Source organism: Oncorhynchus mykiss, chromosome 8 (assembly GCF_013265735.2).
Source record: "Oncorhynchus mykiss isolate Arlee chromosome 8, USDA_OmykA_1.1, whole genome shotgun sequence".
NCBI lineage: Eukaryota > Metazoa > Chordata > Actinopteri > Salmoniformes > Salmonidae > Oncorhynchus > Oncorhynchus mykiss.
Window position 1 is genome coordinate 80,448,491 of NC_048572.1, and position 18,626 is coordinate 80,467,116.

The 18,626-nt window shown below is 43.5% G+C and overlaps 1 protein-coding gene across 1 annotated transcript in view; it reads right to left on the minus strand.

The window, feature by feature from the left end:
• klhl24a (kelch-like family member 24a) overlaps window positions 1-18,626 on the minus strand; it is a 56,076-nt gene that overhangs the window by 23,519 nt on the left and 13,931 nt on the right. The window contains exon 5 of the mRNA XM_021613995.2: window positions 15,709-15,827. Within this exon, the coding sequence (XP_021469670.1) occupies window positions 15,709-15,827 (119 nt within the window). The remainder of the gene's footprint in view (window positions 1-15,708; window positions 15,828-18,626) is intronic.

The following is an 18,626-nucleotide window of genomic DNA, read 5'->3' on the forward strand; positions in this document are numbered from 1 at the left end:
CACCTTAAGGATTGGTTCTAAACAACGTTTGCCATGTTTCAGTCGATATTATGGAGTTAATTTGGAAAAAAGTTTGGCGTTTTGATGACTGGATTTTCAGGGTTTTTTGGTAGCCAAACGTGACGCACCAAACGGAGCGATTTCTCCTAAACAAATAATCTTTCAGGAAAAACTGAACATTTGCTATCAGACAGAGTCTCCTAATTGAAAACATCTGAAGTTCTTCAAAGGTAAATTATTTTATTTGAATGCTTTTCTGGTTTTTGTGAAAATGTTGCCTGCTGAATGCTAATGCTAACGCTAAATGCTACGCTAGCTAGCTACTGTTACACAAATGATTGTTTTCCTATGGTTGAGAAGCATATTTTGAAAATCTGAGATGACAGTGTTGTTAACAAAAGGCTAAGCTTGAGAGCTAGCATATTTATTTCATTTCATTTGCGATTTTCATGAATAGTTAACGTTGCGTTATGGTAATGAGCTTGAGTCTGTATTCACGATCCCGGATCCGGGATGGCTAAGTGGAAGGTTTATTTTTTTTTATAAATTTGCTTCAATTTCTAAAAACCTGTTTTCTGTCATTATGGGGTATTGTGTGTAGGTTGATGAGGAAAATTATTTATTGAATCCATTTTAGAACACGGCTGTAACGTAACAAAATGTGGAAAAAGTGAAGGAAGGGGTCTGAATACTTTCTGAACGCACTGTATATTATGACGACATTGTGTGACGTTTTTGTTCATTTTGGCCTACAGCAAGGTTTTTTTTCCGGCTGTTCGTACAAACAGAGGCAAGTCGGAAGTTCGGAAGTCAAAGTCTACGACCCTTCGTCGGTGATTGGTCAACAGTAGGGATTATTCAATGAAGTGTTGGGATTCAACGATACGTGAATCATTTTCATGCACATTTTTCACTTGAGAAATACTGCACCAAACGTTCTAGTAAGATGTAAAATCACTCAACTAAAATCATAATTAATCACAGATTTCTTAGATTATTTTACATTAATTTGAACTATTTTGTCTACGTCGTCTCAAGATGGACAAACAGTACTATTGATGTTTTTTCAAAAATGTTCAAGCGAAGGTCTTTTCAAGCGAAGGTCGAAGGTACACGAGCATACTCATTTGGTTTGCCTAGGAGCCAGCCAAACCGAAGCATGCCTAAGCCCTTAGGGCAGGGGTGTCAAAGTCAAATGGACGGAGGGCCAAATAAAAAAATCAGCTACAAGACGAGGGCCGGACTGTTCGAATGTTCATTGAAACATTTTTAAATGACGCATATAGTCTAGTGAACCTAATTGAACCTACTGAAAACCTAACAAATATATTACAATATGATCAGATAAATAAAGCAATATTTTCTTATGGCTCTGTCAGTAATCTTTAATTTTCAACAGACACAAAAGACAAATTTCCTTTATATAAATATCCCCATAACATGAACATTAAATGAAAGAAACCGGTATTCAAGGCACCATCAGTAGACTATATTTTCTATTTTAGCAAAAGTGGGCTAAATTTACTTCAAAGAAAAAACAATAATAGCAATTTTCTATCATCCACTCAACTGAAATATTTTTAAAATATAATTGGATTGAAATACAAAAAAATAAAGTGCAAAAATCTATTAATCAAAAACAACACTTTGTTTAAGGAGAAGTAACATGCAGTGAAAACAAATATTACATTTTAACTTTTAAACTTGAACTGAGTAAAAACTCTAAATATGTGATTGCACAGTAATGTTCACTTGTTTGAGGTTGAGGGTGATACTTGGTGGTGTCCCATCTTTTCCACAAGTTCATCAATGTTCGGGGTAAGGCTCTGAGCTGAAGAAATCCTCAGAATTGAGTGGAGGTGTTCAGCAGTAAGTCGACTTCTGTGTGATGTTTTGTTCAGGTTCATCAAAGAAAACAGTTGTTCACACAGGTATGTGCTGCCAAACATAGACAACGTTTGAGCAGCCTGGATGCGCAGCTGGGGCATTGTGCCGGGGAGGAAACGGGCGAACTCCGCAGCACCCACTGCCGCATATTTTGCCCTCAGTGCATCATTGCATTGGAGGTCAATCAACTCCATTTGGAGGTTTGGTGGTGAGCTTTCCACGTCAACAGCAAATGGGTTACCGAGCAGTTCCAACCTGCTTTTTTGTGCTTCAAAGTCAGCAAATCGGCGTCGAAAGTCAGCGGCAAGCATACCTATTTTATCAGCCAACTGTGTGCTCGGGAACGCACTGGTAGAGAGCTTCTCTTTCATGGTCTGGCAGCTGGGAAAGTGGCTCAAATTTTCTTTCCGCAACTGCGTCTCCCACAGAGTCAGTTTGGTTTTAAATGCCTTCACTGTACTGTACATATCAGAGATGACACGATCCCGACCCTGCAGCTGCAAGTTTATTGCATTCAGATGACTCGTAATGTCACACAGAAAAGCCATTTCACACAGAAACATTTCGTCTCGGAGTTGTGTTGTGTCTTTCCCTTTGCTGTCCAAGAACAGACAAATCTCCTCACGAAGCTCGAAACATCTTTGAAGCACCTTTCCCTGGCTTAGCCATCGCACCTCTGTGTGATAAGGCAAATCACCATGCTCCGTTTCTAACTCCGTCAGAAATGCCTTGAACTGGCGGTGATTCAAACCTTTGGCTCTGATAAAGTTAACTGTGCGCATGATGATGCTCATTACATGCTCCATTTTCAAGGCTTTACCGCACAACGCTTCCTGGTGTATGATACAATGATAAGCTGTCAGCTCACCTGTCGCGTTTTCCTCTTGCATCTTTTCCCGTATCTTCGCCACCAGTCCGCTCCTGTGTCCACACATCGCAGGTGCTCCGTCGGTTGTCAAACCCACGAGTTTTTCCCAAGGCAGCTCCATCTCATTTACACATCTTGACACCTCTTCATACAAATCATGCCCCGTAGTTGTGCCATGCATAGGACGTAAAGCCAAAAACTCCTCTGTCACGCTTAGGTTGGAGTCCACTCCGCGGATGAAAATTGACAACTGGGCAATGTCAGAAATGTCGGTGCTCTCATCCACAGCCAAGGAATATGCAATAAAATCTTTTCCCTTTTTCACAAGCTGCTCTTTTAGATTGATGGACAACTGGTCTACTCTCTCGGCAATGGTGTTTCTGCTCAGACTCACATTTAAAAAGAGTTGCCTTTTTTCTGGGCAAACTTCGTCACAAACTTTAATCATGCAGTTTTTGATGAAATCCCCCTCCGTAAATGGCCGGGCTGATTTAGCGATCTCTTCTGCCAAAATAAAACTGGCCTTGACAGCAGCCTGGCCTTGTGATTTGGCTTTTTTGAACAGAGCCTGTCGAGATTTGAGGCCTCGTTTTAATTCCTCTGCCTTTTGTAGCCTTTGTTCCATGTCCATATTCTTGTTTTTGTCCGCGTGTTTCGTTTCATAATGTCGTCTCAGATTATACTCTTTCAGTACCGCCACACTTTCTCCACACAGAAGACACACAGGTTTTCCAGCTACCTTCGTGAACATATACTCCGACTCCCACCTTGTTTGAAACCCCCGGTTCTCAGTATCCACCTTCCGTTTTGCCATTTTTGATGGGTATCTGAAAGTTAATTTTACTGTGATGCTGACGACTGCTGTGCCAATAAATATTGAAATGAAGCAGCCTACTGCTCGGTGCGTCACCTTTGCATTGTGGGAAATGTAGTATTGGTGCGTGTAAAAGATCTGCGGGCTGCCGGCTTGCTGCGGGCCGGTTCTAATAATAAATCAAGATCATCCCAGGGGCCGTAAAAAACCTTCTTGCGGGCCGGATGTGGCCCGCGGGCCTTGACTCTGACATATGTGCCTTAGGGTCTGAGAGGAAGGGCAGGGCTGGATCCCTCTTCCCCTCTCTGAGGACAGACAAACAGCCTTTAGGGGCTGAGAGGAAGGGCAGGGTTGGATCAGTTCCCCCTCCATCTCATCCAACTCACAGACTCACCATAAACACCTCACACATTCCATAAACACACACACACACAGTATTGTTTAACTAACCTTGTGGGGACACATAATTGATTCCCATTCAGAATCCTACGTCCCCTAACTCTAACCCCAAAACCTAAACTTAACCCTAACCTTTAACTCCTAACACTACCACAAATTATAAACTTAACCCCTAAACCTCCTAAAAACAAACAAACAGAATGTCCCCAGTTGGTAGAATTTGTATTTGTTTAGCATTGTGGTGGGGACTTCTGAACCAGTATAGTTAAGCATGTCCAACACAGTGTAGCATCAGTGGGAGAGAGGAGGACAGCCGTGGCTGGGCACAGCATGTTCCAGAGAGAGCAAAACAAGAGCTGACCTACATTACTATCTCTGGCAGGAAACCAGTCCAGCAGGAAGTTATGGGACAGTGTCCAAAATGGTGCCCTGTTCCCTATTTAGTGCACTACTTTTGACCATGGGATCAAAGGGCTCTGGTCAAAAATAGTGCACTACATAGGGAATAGAGTGCCATTTGGGAGGAAGACAAGGACTGCGGTCACGGCGCACAGCTCCTACAATTGTGTGTCTCTCTGTGTGTATAATTGCTATCAAGTTTATTGGGTTACAATGCCATCCAAGGGTCAGCTCAAAACGGTATGTGATGCCAATCAGTCTGCACAATGTATTCAATTTGATCTCTATATAACTTCTCTTTGGAGAAATCCAAAATAGCAGCTTACAGCAGGACAGTAACAACAGGGAAGTTGGTGGCTCCAGCCCTCTAGCAATATAGGAACAAAAATCTAAAGAGGAAATTACTAAGAACACAGCATTATACTCATGCAGACAGCCTTTGGAGAAGAGGAACAAACATTCGGGAAAACCATAACGGCAGAAGAGATAGAGGGCTTGAGATAAGATGAAAAAACAACAGGATAGAAGGGGTGTAAAAATACATTTTCTTTACGATGGTTCAAACCCTTTACTAAGGTACAGAGCTACAATAAAACATGATTGTTGAACAGACAGAATCTTTAAGGACATCAAACAAGCTCCCTCTCAGATCTGGTCAGGAAGAGAGAGACGGACACAAAGAGGGAAAGAGAGACGAAAAGAGAAAAAAGAGAAAAACAGAAAAAAGGGTCCTGGGAGAACAGAAAGACAGACAGAAAGAAAGACAAAGACAGGCCACTAGTGTAAGAATGCTGTTGTTACCTGGTACTCTAGTAATGTTGACTAAATGTCTAGATCACATGGAAACAACACTTTAAAAGCCTGAGTCAGAGAAAGCAGGCTGTCAACTCAGAAGATGTCATGAGTCCGATACGCACACACACATCTCTACAAGGTCCTTGGAAGAATTTGGGCTGAATTGGTGCAACATGGGCTGTCAGTAAAGGCATCACATGGGCGGTGTGTTGTGATTTCCAGCAATTGCGCAAACAGGCTTTTTCTGGCTCAACAAGGCCTGAATGAGGCCAATCTGCATTGGTCTTATCATGACAACACCCTACAGGCACGGCTCACCACAATACAATGACGTAACCAGCTATACAACATGCAAACACGCGTGCCCAAGCACACACACACACGCACGCACACACACCAGTGTTATACAGTGAAGTAACCAGCGAAACTAACACACCAGAGTAATTAAAGTACATACTTTAAAAACAAAGGCATGGTTAAAACAACAGTGCAGATGTGGTTTCCAATCAGCGTGTCATTCTATTTCACTATAATAGGACACTGTGGAAAACCAGTCAGGTTTTCAGTTTGTATTTATTATGAATCCTCATTAGCTGCTACCAAGGCTACTCTTCCTGGGGTCCAGCAAAATGAAGGCAGTTTATACAATTTTAAAAACATTACAATACATTCAGACTTACAGTCTGATCCAATGAGATGTTCACTAACGAAAACCACTAGGAACAGAGGAAACACATACTAATAAATTGGACCCACTGTTACATTTGCTTCGCTCCAATTCAGTTCACATTGGCATGATACAAGTCATGGTCATGGTTTTAGCTGGGATGGAGAGTGAGACATGGTTTTAGCTGGGATGGAGAGTGAGACATGGTTTTAGCTGGGGTGGAGAGTGAGACATGGTTTTAACTGGGATGGAGAGTGAGACATGGTTTTAGCTGGGATGGAGAGTGAGACATGGTTTTAGCTGGGATGGAGAGTGAGACATGGTTTTAGCTGGGATGGAGAGTGAGACATGGTTTTAGCTGGGGTGGAGAGTGAGACATGGTTTTAGCTGGGATGGAGAGTGAGACATGGTTTTAGCTGGGATGGAGAGTGAGACATGGTTTTAGCTGGGGTGGAGAGTGAGACATGGTTTTAACTGGGATGGAGAGTGAGACATGGTTTTAGCTGGGATGGAGAGTGAGACATGGTTTTAGCTGGGATGGAGAGTGAGACATGGTTTTAACTGGGATGGAGAGTGAGACATGGTTTTAGCTGGGATGGAGAGTGAGACATGGTTTTAACTGGGATGGAGAGTGAGACATGGTTTTAGCTGGGATGGAGAGTGAGACATGGTTTTAGCTGGGATGGAGAGTGAGACATGGTTTTAGCTGGGATGGAGAGTGAGACATGGTTTTAGCTGGGATGGAGAGTGAGACATGGTTTTAGCTGGGATGGAGAGTGAGACATGGTTTTAGCTGGGATGGAGAGTGAGACATGGTTTTAGCTGGGATGGAGAGTGAGACATGGTTTTAGCTGGGATGGAGAGTGAGACATGGTTTTAGCTGGGATGGAGAGTGAGACATGGTTTTAACTGGGATGGAGAGTGAGACATGGTTTTAGCTGGGATGGAGAGTGAGACATGGTTTTAGCTGGGATGGAGAGTGAGACATGGTTTTAGCTGGGATGGAGAGTGAGACATGGTTTTAGCTGGGATGGAGAGTGAGACATGGTTTTAGCTGGGATGGAGAGTGAGACATGGTTTTAGCTGGGATGGAGAGTGAGACATTGTTTTAGCTGGGATGGAGAGTGAGACATGGTTTTAGCTGGGATGGAGAGTGAGACATGGTTTTAGCTGGGATGGAGAGTGAGACATGGTTTTAACTGGGATGGAGAGTGAGACATGGTTTTAGCTGGGATGGAGAGTGAGACATGGTTTTAGCTGGGATGGAGAGTGAGACATGGTTTTAGCTGGGATGGAGAGTGAGACATGGTTTTAGCTGGGATGGAGAGTGAGACATGGTTTTAGCTGGGATGGAGAGTGAGACATGGTTTTAGCTGGAGGATGGAGGGAGGGAACACCTATTAAGGGGAGGGGTCACCTATTAAGAGGATGGGGGAGGGGACACCTATAAAGGGGAGGGGACACCTATTAAGAGGATGAAGGGAGGGGACACCTATAAAGGGGATGGAGGGAGGGGACACCTATAAAGGGGATGGAGGGAGGGGACACCTATAAAGGGGAGGGGACACCTATTAAGAGGATGGAGGGAGTGGACACCTATTAAGAGGATGGAGGGAGGGGACACCTATAAAGGGGAGGGGACACCTATGAAGAGAATGGAGGGAGGGGACATGACTAACCTTTCTTTCTCTGCCTGTGGCTGACCAATGACACATCCAGGAAGTGGACAACTACTACATATCCACTCGTTCTCATTCTACTATAATACACCCTCTTCATTTCATTTCAGTAGATTTCAACTTATTTCAGTTGATTTCAACTGATTTCAGGTCCTTTATTGTAACTGGGGGTTTTAACAAAGCTAATCTGAGAACAAGGCTTCCTAAATGCTATCAGCATATCAAATGCGTGACACAGGCTGGTAGCATTCTGGACCATTGCTACTCTAACTTCCGGAATGCATACAAAGCCTTCCCCCACCCTCCTTTCGGGCAAATCTGACCACGACTCAATTTTGTTGCTCCCAGCCTATAGACAAACTAAAACAGGAAACGCCTGTGCTCAGGTCTATCCAACGCTGGTCTGACCAATTGGATTCCACGCTTCAAGATTGCTTCGATCACGTGGACTGGGATATGTTCCGGGTAGCCTCAGACAATAACACTGAAGTATACGCTGACTCGGTGAGCGAGTTTATTAGCAAGTGCATTGGTGATGTTGTACCCACTGTGACTATTAAAACCTTCCCTAACCAGAAACCGTGAATTGCCAGCATTCGCGCAAAACTGAAAGCGCGAACCACCGCTTTTAATCATGGCAAGACAACTGGAAACATGACTGAATACAAACAGTGTAGCTATTCCCTCCGCAAGGCAATCAAACAAGCAAAGCGTCAGTATAGCGACAAAGTAGAGTCGCAATTCAACAGCTCAAAAACAAGATGTGTGTGGCAGGGTCTACAGTCAGCCACAGATTACAAAAAGAAAACCAGCCCCGTCGCGCACATCGACGTCTTGCTCCCAGACAAATTAAACAACTTCTTTGCTCGCTTTGAGGACAATACAGTGCCACTGACATGGCCCTCTACCAAAGCCTGTGGGCTTTCCTTCACAGTGGCCAACGTGAGTAAAACATTTAAACGCGTTAACCCTCGCAAGGCTGCCCAGCCCGGACGGCATCCCTAGCCACGTCCTCAAAGCATGCGCAGACCAGCTGGCTGGTGTGTTTACGGACATATTCAATCAATCCCTATCCCAGACCGCTGTGCCCACATGTTCCAAGATGGCCACCACTGTTCCTGTTCCAAGAAAGCTAAGGTAACTGAACTAAATGACTAACGCCACATTGCACTCACTTCTGTCATCCTGAAGTGCTTTGAGTGACTAGTCAAGGATCATATCACCTCCACCCTGCTGATCCTCAACACTGGGGCCCCACAAGGGTGCGTTCTCAGCCCTCTCCTGTACTCCCTGTTCACCCATGACTGCGCCTACAACTCAATTATCAAGTTTGCAGACGACACTACAGTGGTAGGCTTGATTACCAACAACGACGAAACGGCCTACAGGGAGGAGGTGAGGGCCCTCGGAGTGTGGTGTCAGGAAAATAACCTCACACTCAACGTCAACAAAACAAAGGAGATGATTGTGGAATTCAGGAAACAGCAGAGGGAGATTCCCCCCATCCACATTGACGGGACAGTGGTAGAGAAGGTGGAAAGTTTTAATTCCTCGGCGTTCCTCGACAAACTGAAATTGTCCACCCACACAGACAGTGTGGTGAAGAAGGCGCAACAGTGCCTCTTCAACCTCAGGAGGCTGAAGAAATTTGGCTTGTCACCTAAAGCACTCAAACGTTTACAGATGCACATTCGAGAGCATCCTGCCGGGCTGTATCACCGCCTGGTACGGAAACTGCTCCGGCCACAACCGCAAGGCTCTCGAGAGGGTAGCACGGTCTGCACAACATGTCACCGGGGGCAAACTACCTGCCCTCCAGGACACCTACAGCACTCAATGTCACAGGAAGGCCAAAAAGATAATCAAGGACAACAACCACCCGAGCCACTGCCTGTTCACCCCGCTATCATCCAGAAGGCGAGGTCAGTACAGGTGCATTAAAGAGACTGAAAAACAGCTTCTATCTCAAGGCCATCAGACTGTTAAATAGCCATCACTAACAGAGTGTCTGCTGCCAACATACTGACTCAAATCTCTGGCCACATTAATCAATTTAAGAAATGGATTTAATAAAGGTATCACCAGTCATTTTAAATAATGCCACTTCAATAATGTTTACATATCCTACATTACTCATCTCATACGTATATACTGTACTCTATACCATCTACTGCATCTTGCCTATGTCGCACAGCCATCGCTCATCCATATATTTATATGTACATATTCTTATTCATCCCTATACACTTGTGTGTATAAGGTAGTCGTTGTGAATTTGTTCAATTACTTGTTAGATATTACTGCACTGTCGGAACTAGAAGCACAAGCATTTCGCTACACTCGCATTAACATCTGCTAACCAGGTGTATGTGACCATTAAAATCTGCTAACCAGGTGTATGCGACCAATATAATTTGATTGGATTTGAGTTCAGTTTCAACCCCATTCATGTCAATGCTTTCTCAGTCATCATGCGTTATGGTGTGCAACAGAGTTGTGTGATTCCTCAAGTTATAGTCAGGCCAAGCTTCCTCAAGTTATAGCCTGAGTGCCAGTCTCTTTTGATAATCCACTCCCTGTACTCCATGTCATGTGCCAAAGAGACTGATACTCAAACTAGGCCAGGTAAGCATAATGTGGGAATTTCCACTAACAATCAAAACGTGTTAATTTCCGAAGAATCTAGCAGGATTGCGGAACATGTCGATTCTTCTGAAACTATGTTGCACTGTTTCATCAGCCGAGCGAAAATACAGTTACAGCTCTGTCACAAAAGTTGATTTTCCAGGTAATGTTTGTCTTCCTGTAACGCTTTGTTCTCTCTTCTTGGCAGACACTCTAATTGACTGTTTGCATGGATACACCCGATGCCAGACACCTTCCCTAACTGCTAATTAACTGCTGCCAGCTACCATACCTACTGTACCATACAGTAGCGTCAAGCAGTTTGGCTTAGTAGTTGGGGAAAACCTCTGGCATTACTAGTGTACCAATTCATTAACACACACAATCAGTAGCACTTACTCTATGTCCAAATGCCACAGTTGAAGTCGGAAGACATACATACATACACTTAGGTTGGAGTCATTAAAACACGTTTTTCAACCACTCCACAAATTTCTTGTTAACAAACTATAGTTTTGGCAAGTCGGTTAGGACATCTACTTTGTCCATGACAAAGGTAATTTCTCAACAATTGTTTACAGACAGATTATTTCACTTATAATTCACTGTATCACAATTCCAGTGGGTCAGAAGTTTACATACACTAAGTTGACTGTGCCTTTAAACAGCTTGGAAAATTCCAGAAAAATATGTCATGGCTTTAGAAGCTTCTGATAGGCTAATTGACATCATTTGAGTCAATTGGAGGTGTACCTGTGGATTTATTTCAAGGCCTACCTACAAACTCAGTGCCTCCTCTTTGCTTGACATCATGGGAAAATCAAAAGAAATCAAGTAAAAACCTCAGAAAAAAATTGTAGACCTCCACAAGTCTGGTTCATCCTTGGGAGCAATTTCCAAATGCCTGAAGGTGCCACGTTCATATGTACAAACAATGGTACGCAAGTATAAACACCATGGGACCACGCAGCCGTCATACCACTCAGGAAGGAGACGCGTTCTGTCTCCAAGAGATTAACAAACTTTGGTGCGAAAAGTGCAAATCAATCCCAGAACAGCAAAGGACCTTGTGAAGATGCTGGATGAAACAGATACAAAAGTATCTATATTCACATTAAAACAAGTCCAATATCGACATAACCTGAAAGGCCGCTCAGCAAGGAAGAAGCCACTGCTCCAAAACTGCCATAAAAAAGCCAGACGACAATTTGCAACTACACATGGGGACAAAGATTGTACTTTTTGGAGAAATGTCCTCTGGTCTGATGAAACAACAATAGAATTGTTGGCCATAATGACCATCATAATGTTTGAAGGAAAAAGGGGGATTGCAAGCCAAAGAACACCATCCCAACCGTGAAGCAGGCGGGTGGCAGCATCATTTTGTGGGGGTGCTTTGCTGCAGGAGGGACTGGTGAAATTCATAAAATAGATGGCATCATGAGGAGGGGAAATGATGTGGATATATTGAAGCAACATCTCAAGACATCAGTCAGGAAGTTAAAGCTTGGTCGCAAATGGGTCTTCCAAATGGACAATGACTTCCAAAGTTGTAGCAAAATGGCTTAAGGACAACAAAGTAAAGGTATTGGAGTGGCCATCACAAAGCTCTGACCTCAATCCTATTGAAAATCTGTGGGCAGAACTGAAAAAGAATGTGCGATCAAGGAGGCCAACAAACCTGACTCAGCTCTGTCAGGAGGAATGGGCCAAAATTCACCCAACTTATTGTGTGAAGCTTGTGGAAGGCTACCTGAAACGTTTGACCCAAGTTAAACAATTTAAAGGCAATGCTACCAAATACTAATTGAGTGTATGTAAACTGTCAGGAATTGTGAAAAACTGAGTTTAAATGTATTTGGCTAATGTGTATGTACAGTCGTGGCCAAAGGTTTTGAGAATGACACAAATATACATTTTCACCAAGTCTGCTGCCTCAGTGTCTTTAGATATTTTTGTCAGATGTTACTATGGAATACTGAAGTATAATTACAAGCATTTCATAAGTGTCAAAGGCTTTTATTGACAATTACATGAAGTTGATGCAAAGAGTCAATATTTGCAGTGTTGACCCTTCTTTTTCAAGACCTCTGAAATCCGCCCTGGCATGCTGTCAATTAACTTCTGGGCAGCCCATTCTTGCATAATCAATGCTTGGACTTGGTCAGAATTTGTGGGGTTTTGTTTGTCCACCCGCCTCTTGAGGATTGACCACAAGTTCTCAATGGAATTAAGGTCTGTGGAGATTCCTGGCCATGGACCCAAAATATCAATGTTTTGTTCCCCGAGCCACTTAGTTATCACCTTTGCCTTTATGGCAAGGTGCTCCATCATGCTGGAAAAGGCATTGTTCGTCACCAAACTGTTCCTGGATGGTTGGGAGAAGTTTCTCTCGGAGGATGTTTTGGTACCATTCTTTATTCATGGCTGTGTTCTTAGGCAAAATTGTGAGTGAGCCCACTCCCTTGGCTTAGAAGCAACCCCACACATGAATGGTCTCAGGATGCTTTACTGTTGGCATGACACAGGACTGATGGTCTTCTCCAGACAAGCTTTTTTTTACGGATGCCCCAAACAATCGGAAAGGGGATTCATCAGAGAAAATGACTTTACCCCAGTCCTCAGCAGTCCAATCCCTGTACCTTTTGCAGAATATCAGTCTGTCCCTGATGTTTTTCCTGGAGAGAAGTGGCTTCTTTGCTGCCCTTCTTGACACCAGGCCATCCTCCAAAAGGCTTCACCTCACTGTGCGTGCAGATGCACTCACACCTGCCTGCTGCCATTCATGAGCAAGCTCTGTACTGGTGGTGCCCCGATCCCGCAGCTGAATCAACTTTAGGTGACCATCCTGGTGCTTGCAGGACTTTCTAGGGCGCCCTGAAGCCTTCTTCACAACAATTGAACCGCTCTCCTTGAAGTTCTTGATGACCCGAAAAAGGGTTGATTTAGGTGCAATCTTACTGGCAGCAACATCCTTGCCTGTGAAGCCCTTTTTGTGCAAAGCGATGATGACGGCACGTGTTTCCTTGCAGGTAACCATGGTTGACAGAGGAAGAACAATGATTCCAAGTACCACCCTCCTTTTGAAGCTTCCAGTCTGTTATTCAAACTCAATCAGCATGGCAGAATGATCTCCAGCCTTGTCCTCGTCAACACTCACACCTGTGTTAACGAGAGAATCACTGACATGATGTCAGTTGGTCCTTTTGTGGCAGGGCTGAAATGTAGTTGTAACGGTTGTCGTAGGTGGAAGATGGTGAAGAGGACCAAGGTGCAGCGTGGTACTTGTTCACAGTAAATTTAATAAAGAAACTGAACACTAGAACAAAAAAACAACAAAGCGGAACAAACAAAACAGTTCTGGTCTGGTGCAGACACACAAAGACAGAAAACAACTACCCACACTCATAGTGGGAAAACAGGCTGCCTAAGTATGGTTCTCAATCAGAGACAACGATAACCAGCTGCCTCTGATTGGGAACCATACCAGGCCAAACACATAGAAATACAAAACCTAGACTACAAACATAGAATGCCCACCCCAACTCACGCCCTGACCAAACTAAAACAGAGACATAAAAAAGGAACTAAGGTCAGGACATGAGAGCAGTGGAAATGTTTTTTGGTGATTCAGTTCATTTGCATGGCAAAGAGGGACTTTGCAATTAATTGCAATTCATCTGATCACTCTTCATAACATTCTGGAGTATATGCAAATTGACATAATTTAAACTGAGGCAGCAGACTTTGCGAAAATGTATATTTGTGTCATTCTCAAAACTTTTCACCACCACTGTAAACTTCCGACTTCAACTGTATGTCCAAATGTTCAATATTGCTACAATTTCTCAATCATGTCAAATAAGTGATTCAAGGAAGGGGATAAAGTAAGGATGCATCCTTCAAGTTTTCAAATAGGACTAAATGATCCCATTGAGAGGTACAGGGAGATCACCTGCTTACAGATGTCGGATCTTAATTTGACAAGGAGTGTCGCAGCAAAATAATCCTGCAGCAACAGGATGTTAAATCGATAATGTTGCATGACTGGTGGTTAGGCTATTAGCTGGGCAAAATTAGGCTACATTAAAAGTACAAGATGTTAATATGTTAACTGTTAATACATTAACTGTTAATACTGCTATGTGTTATTGTGTGTTTTCAGTTCATTTATGTAAATCATGAGGCTCATCTGGAGGGAAGCCAAAGTCATTCCACTACCCAAGAGTGGTGAAGCAGCTTTTACTGGTTCTAACAGCAGACATGTCAGCTTCAAATCAAATCCAATTATATTTGTCACATGTGCCGAATACAACAGGTATTCCTGACAGTGAAATGTTTACTTTACAAGCCCTTAACCAACAATGCAGTTTTAAGAAAAGTGTTAAGAAAACAATAGATAAGAAAAAAATAAAATAAGAATTAAAGTAACAAATAATTATAGAGCAGCAGTAAATTAACAAGAGCTTGCTACCAGCTCTTAGTAAAAAATGGTGTTAGACCAAATAAAATGCTATTTCTCGGTAAACAAATTAACAACAGACTTTCAGCATGCTTATAGAGAAGGGCACTCAACATGTACAGCACTGACACAAATTACTGATGATTGGTTGAAAGAAATTGATAATAAGAAGATTGTGGGAGTTGTACTGTTAGATTTCAGTGCAGCCTTTGATATTATTAACCATAACCTATTGTTGAGAAACATATGTTTTATGGCTTTTCAAGCTTCTCTAATGCCAAACATATAGGGTGTGGTGTACCGCAGGGCAGCTCTCTAGGGCCTCTTTTCTATTTTTGGACCCCAGGAAGAGTAGCTGCTTTTGCAACACCTAAGGGGGGTCCTTAAAAAATACCAAAAAGGAAATTCTCAGCAACAAAAGAGTGATCAAATTAAGATCATATATATGTACTTTGCCCAGCATTGAGAACGATAATGGATATGAATGTTCTTGCATATGTTGAGTCTTGACAGTGTTTGCAACATGTGTACCAAATTGTGTTAAATACAAATATCCTTGACTGATTTATTTGCATTTATGTGCCAGACAACGCCCACATACATGTTTATTGATCAATAGTGGCCATGTTGTTTTAGGTACTAGTCTGGAAAATATTGCGTTGAGGGTCCTTTGTCCATAGATGTCACATATCAAGTTTTGTAATGATCGGTCCTTCGGTGCCAGAGGAGTAGAGGTCCCCTGATCTTATAGGTCCCCTGATGCAAATGTGTTCCTTGTGAGGAGAGGGACCTATGTACCGAATGTCATGACTTTAGGTCAAACAGTGAGGGGTGTGATCCTTCAAAGTATGCATTTTCAATCGCTTGTTATGGCATCACCATCTGGCCAATCGGTGTAATTTTGTAAATGCCGGATCTCTATGGGAAGATGCATCATTCACGCAAGTTTTGTCAAAATGGGGCCAGTGCTGTCTGAGATATGGCGTGTGACGAACGTACGAACGTACTAACAGACGGAGACAGATCCACAGTCCACTCCCAGATTTCAATGTGGGGACAATGAACACAAACAGGAAGATGAGTAAATAAAGGGGGGTTAGGTAATCTGCGTACCTTCCCCAGTAGGACACCCATCTTGTGTCTCCAGCGTCCCTTGTTGAGTGAAGCCACTCTGATCCACAGGTTGAGCTGGGAGTTGTACATCCACACGTCTCTGCCATTGATACGACCCCCTGAAACACACAAACGCAGACACACACAACACTGTTAGCCTGGAGTCTGTATGACTCTGGTCGTGTTAGCCTGTAGTCTTTTAGCCTGGAGTCTGTGTGACTCTGGCTGGTGTTAGCCTGGAGTCTGCTAGCCTGTTAGCCTGGAGTCTGTGTGACTGGTTGGTGTTAGCCCGGAGTCTGCTAGCCCAGAGTCTACTAGCCCAGAGTCTGCTAGCCCAGAGTCTGCTAGCCCAGAATCTGCTAGCCCAGAGTCCGCTAGCACAGAGTCCGCTAGCCCGGCGTTAGCCCGGAGTCCGTTAGCCTAGAGTCTGTGACTCTGGTTGGTGTTAGCCTACTCAGCTAAAGCCTAGACATTAACACTGGGAGGTAGCACAAAGGTCTCAGGCAAGGTGACTCATCATATGAGAGTACAGTTCACCGAACCACCTCTGCTACACCTGTGTTTCAACTTTGTCATTTTGTTGTCTTGTCATTGTTTTCTTTGGCTGGTTTTACGCACCTGAAAACTGTATTGCCTGAGAGCAGAACCCAAAAACCAAAGCCAGAATCATTCCTAAATTCAGTCCTTGGTGCCAATTCAATCCAAATTGATCTAATAAAAACATGTCTTCATAAATAGAATAAGTTGATCTTGAACAACATCCAAACTGTGCATGGGTTATGTGTTTGGGCTCAAATGTCAAGGTCACATTTAGTAAGGCACAGCTGACACTGTCTAATCTAAGTAAAACATTTGAGCTAGGCTTTATGGGTAATCCTGCTGATCAAAGTCTACTTTGACATTGAGCAAACAAAAAAACACACGCAACCTGACTTTAAAAAAGAAGAAGAAGAAATGACAGGGCTTTCAAATACAACACACACATAAACACACACACAGACACACACCCTGGCCCATTACAACACTATAAAAGAGAAACAGGATCTCTTTGTTCTTTATAGAGCAGCAGTTGGATGATTCTCTACTCCCTGTCTCTGGGCAAACATGTACTTGAAGGAACTGTTTTTTTCTCTCTTCTCCTTGGCGAGAAGCAACAACAACGTGTAGCTAAGCCAACCAGGTTGCAGACATGTTGCTAGCAAGCTCTGACACAATACATTTTTCTCACTCTATCCCTTTTTCTCTCAGTCTCTCTCCATCCCTTTATCACTCGCTTGATTGCTCTCTCTCTCCTTCCACCCCCCCTCTCTCTCTCCTTCCACCCCCCCTCTCTCTCTCTCCTTCCATTCCTCTCTCTCTCTCTCTCTCTCCTTCCACCCCCCCTCTCTCTCTCCTTCCATTCCTCTCTCTCTCTCTCTCTCTCTCTCTCTCAGCACCTGCCTGATGTTACTGCACAGCCTGAGTCAATCAAAAGGCCCCAGTGATCCATGTAAAAAACAAAGACATCACTAAACCAACAGGCTGTTTTTGCTAACACAATAAAAACAACAGAATAGATGCAGTGTAAACAGACAGTTCAACAAATCATGTTTTACTATTTTGCTGTTTAACATGACTATGTTTTCGAGAGAAGTCGAGAAGTAGGTCAGGTTTTTCAAGAGTACACGAGTTCCCTCTGACTTGACATGAATGCTGAGTGTCATAAACAGAAAACCCTCATCAGAATCATCCTACTGGCTCAGGGGAATCTGATTTCCTCTAAACAAACAGCTGGTTCAGTTTTCAACGTTGTTTGAATTGACATCTGTGCCCAGTGGGAAGCAACTAAATCAGATGATAAGTCATATTCATGACCATGACCAGTATATTCATGTGTCTTAATGACAATATATGATACATCACATATAATTGCTAAGCTGGTAAACATTAAGATCAGAAGCCCCATCTTCATGTCAATCCTCCACACCTGCTCCAATTGAGGAGCAGCTGAATTCACAAAAAAGACTTCATACAATGCTAGGGCTTATCTCGTAACAATGAAATGAAATGATTTCTCAATCCGTCACGGTCTGTTGGGCTTAGAATAGGTGTTTACCCAAAGTTAAGGGAGGGTGGCTATATAGCCTGAGAGACTGGATGTGTACTGTAGTGGGCAGCAACATAACCTCAGAGACTGGCTGTGTACTGTAGTGGGCAGCAACATAACCTCAGAGACTGGCTGTGTGCTGCAGTGGGCAGCAACATAACCTCAGAGACTGACTGTGTACTGTAGTGGGCAGCAACATAACCTCAGAGACTGGCTGTGTACTGTAGTGGGCAGCAACATAACCTCAGAGACTGACTGTGTACTGTAGTGGGCAGCAACATAACCTCAGAGACTGGCTGTGTACTGTAGTGGGCAGCAACATAACCTCAGAGACTAGCTGTGTACTGTAGTGGGCAGCAACTTAACCTCAGAGACTAGCTGTGTACTGTAGTGGGCAGCAACTTAACCTCAGAGACTAGCTGTGTACTGTAGTGGGCAGCAACATAACCTCAGAGACTGATAATGATGGATGCCATCTGACAATTATTTTAGGTGAAGACGGAGGATAGGACAAAGTAGATGGAGGCATAGTAAACAGCCTTTAACTTTTATTCAATTTAACTTTTATCTAACTAGACAAGTCAGTTAAGAACAAATTCTTATTTACAATGACGGCCTACACTGGCCAAACCCTAACCCGGACAACGCTGGGCCAATTGCGTGCCGCCCCACGGCCGGTTGTGATACAGCCCAAGATCGAACCAGGGTCTGTAGTGACGCCTCTAGTACTGAGATGCAGTGCCTTAAACCGCTGCGCCAATCGGGAGCCCTCTACAGGCTACCACACTCTGGTTTCTGTCTCCATAGAACAAACAGAGCATATGATAAGAAC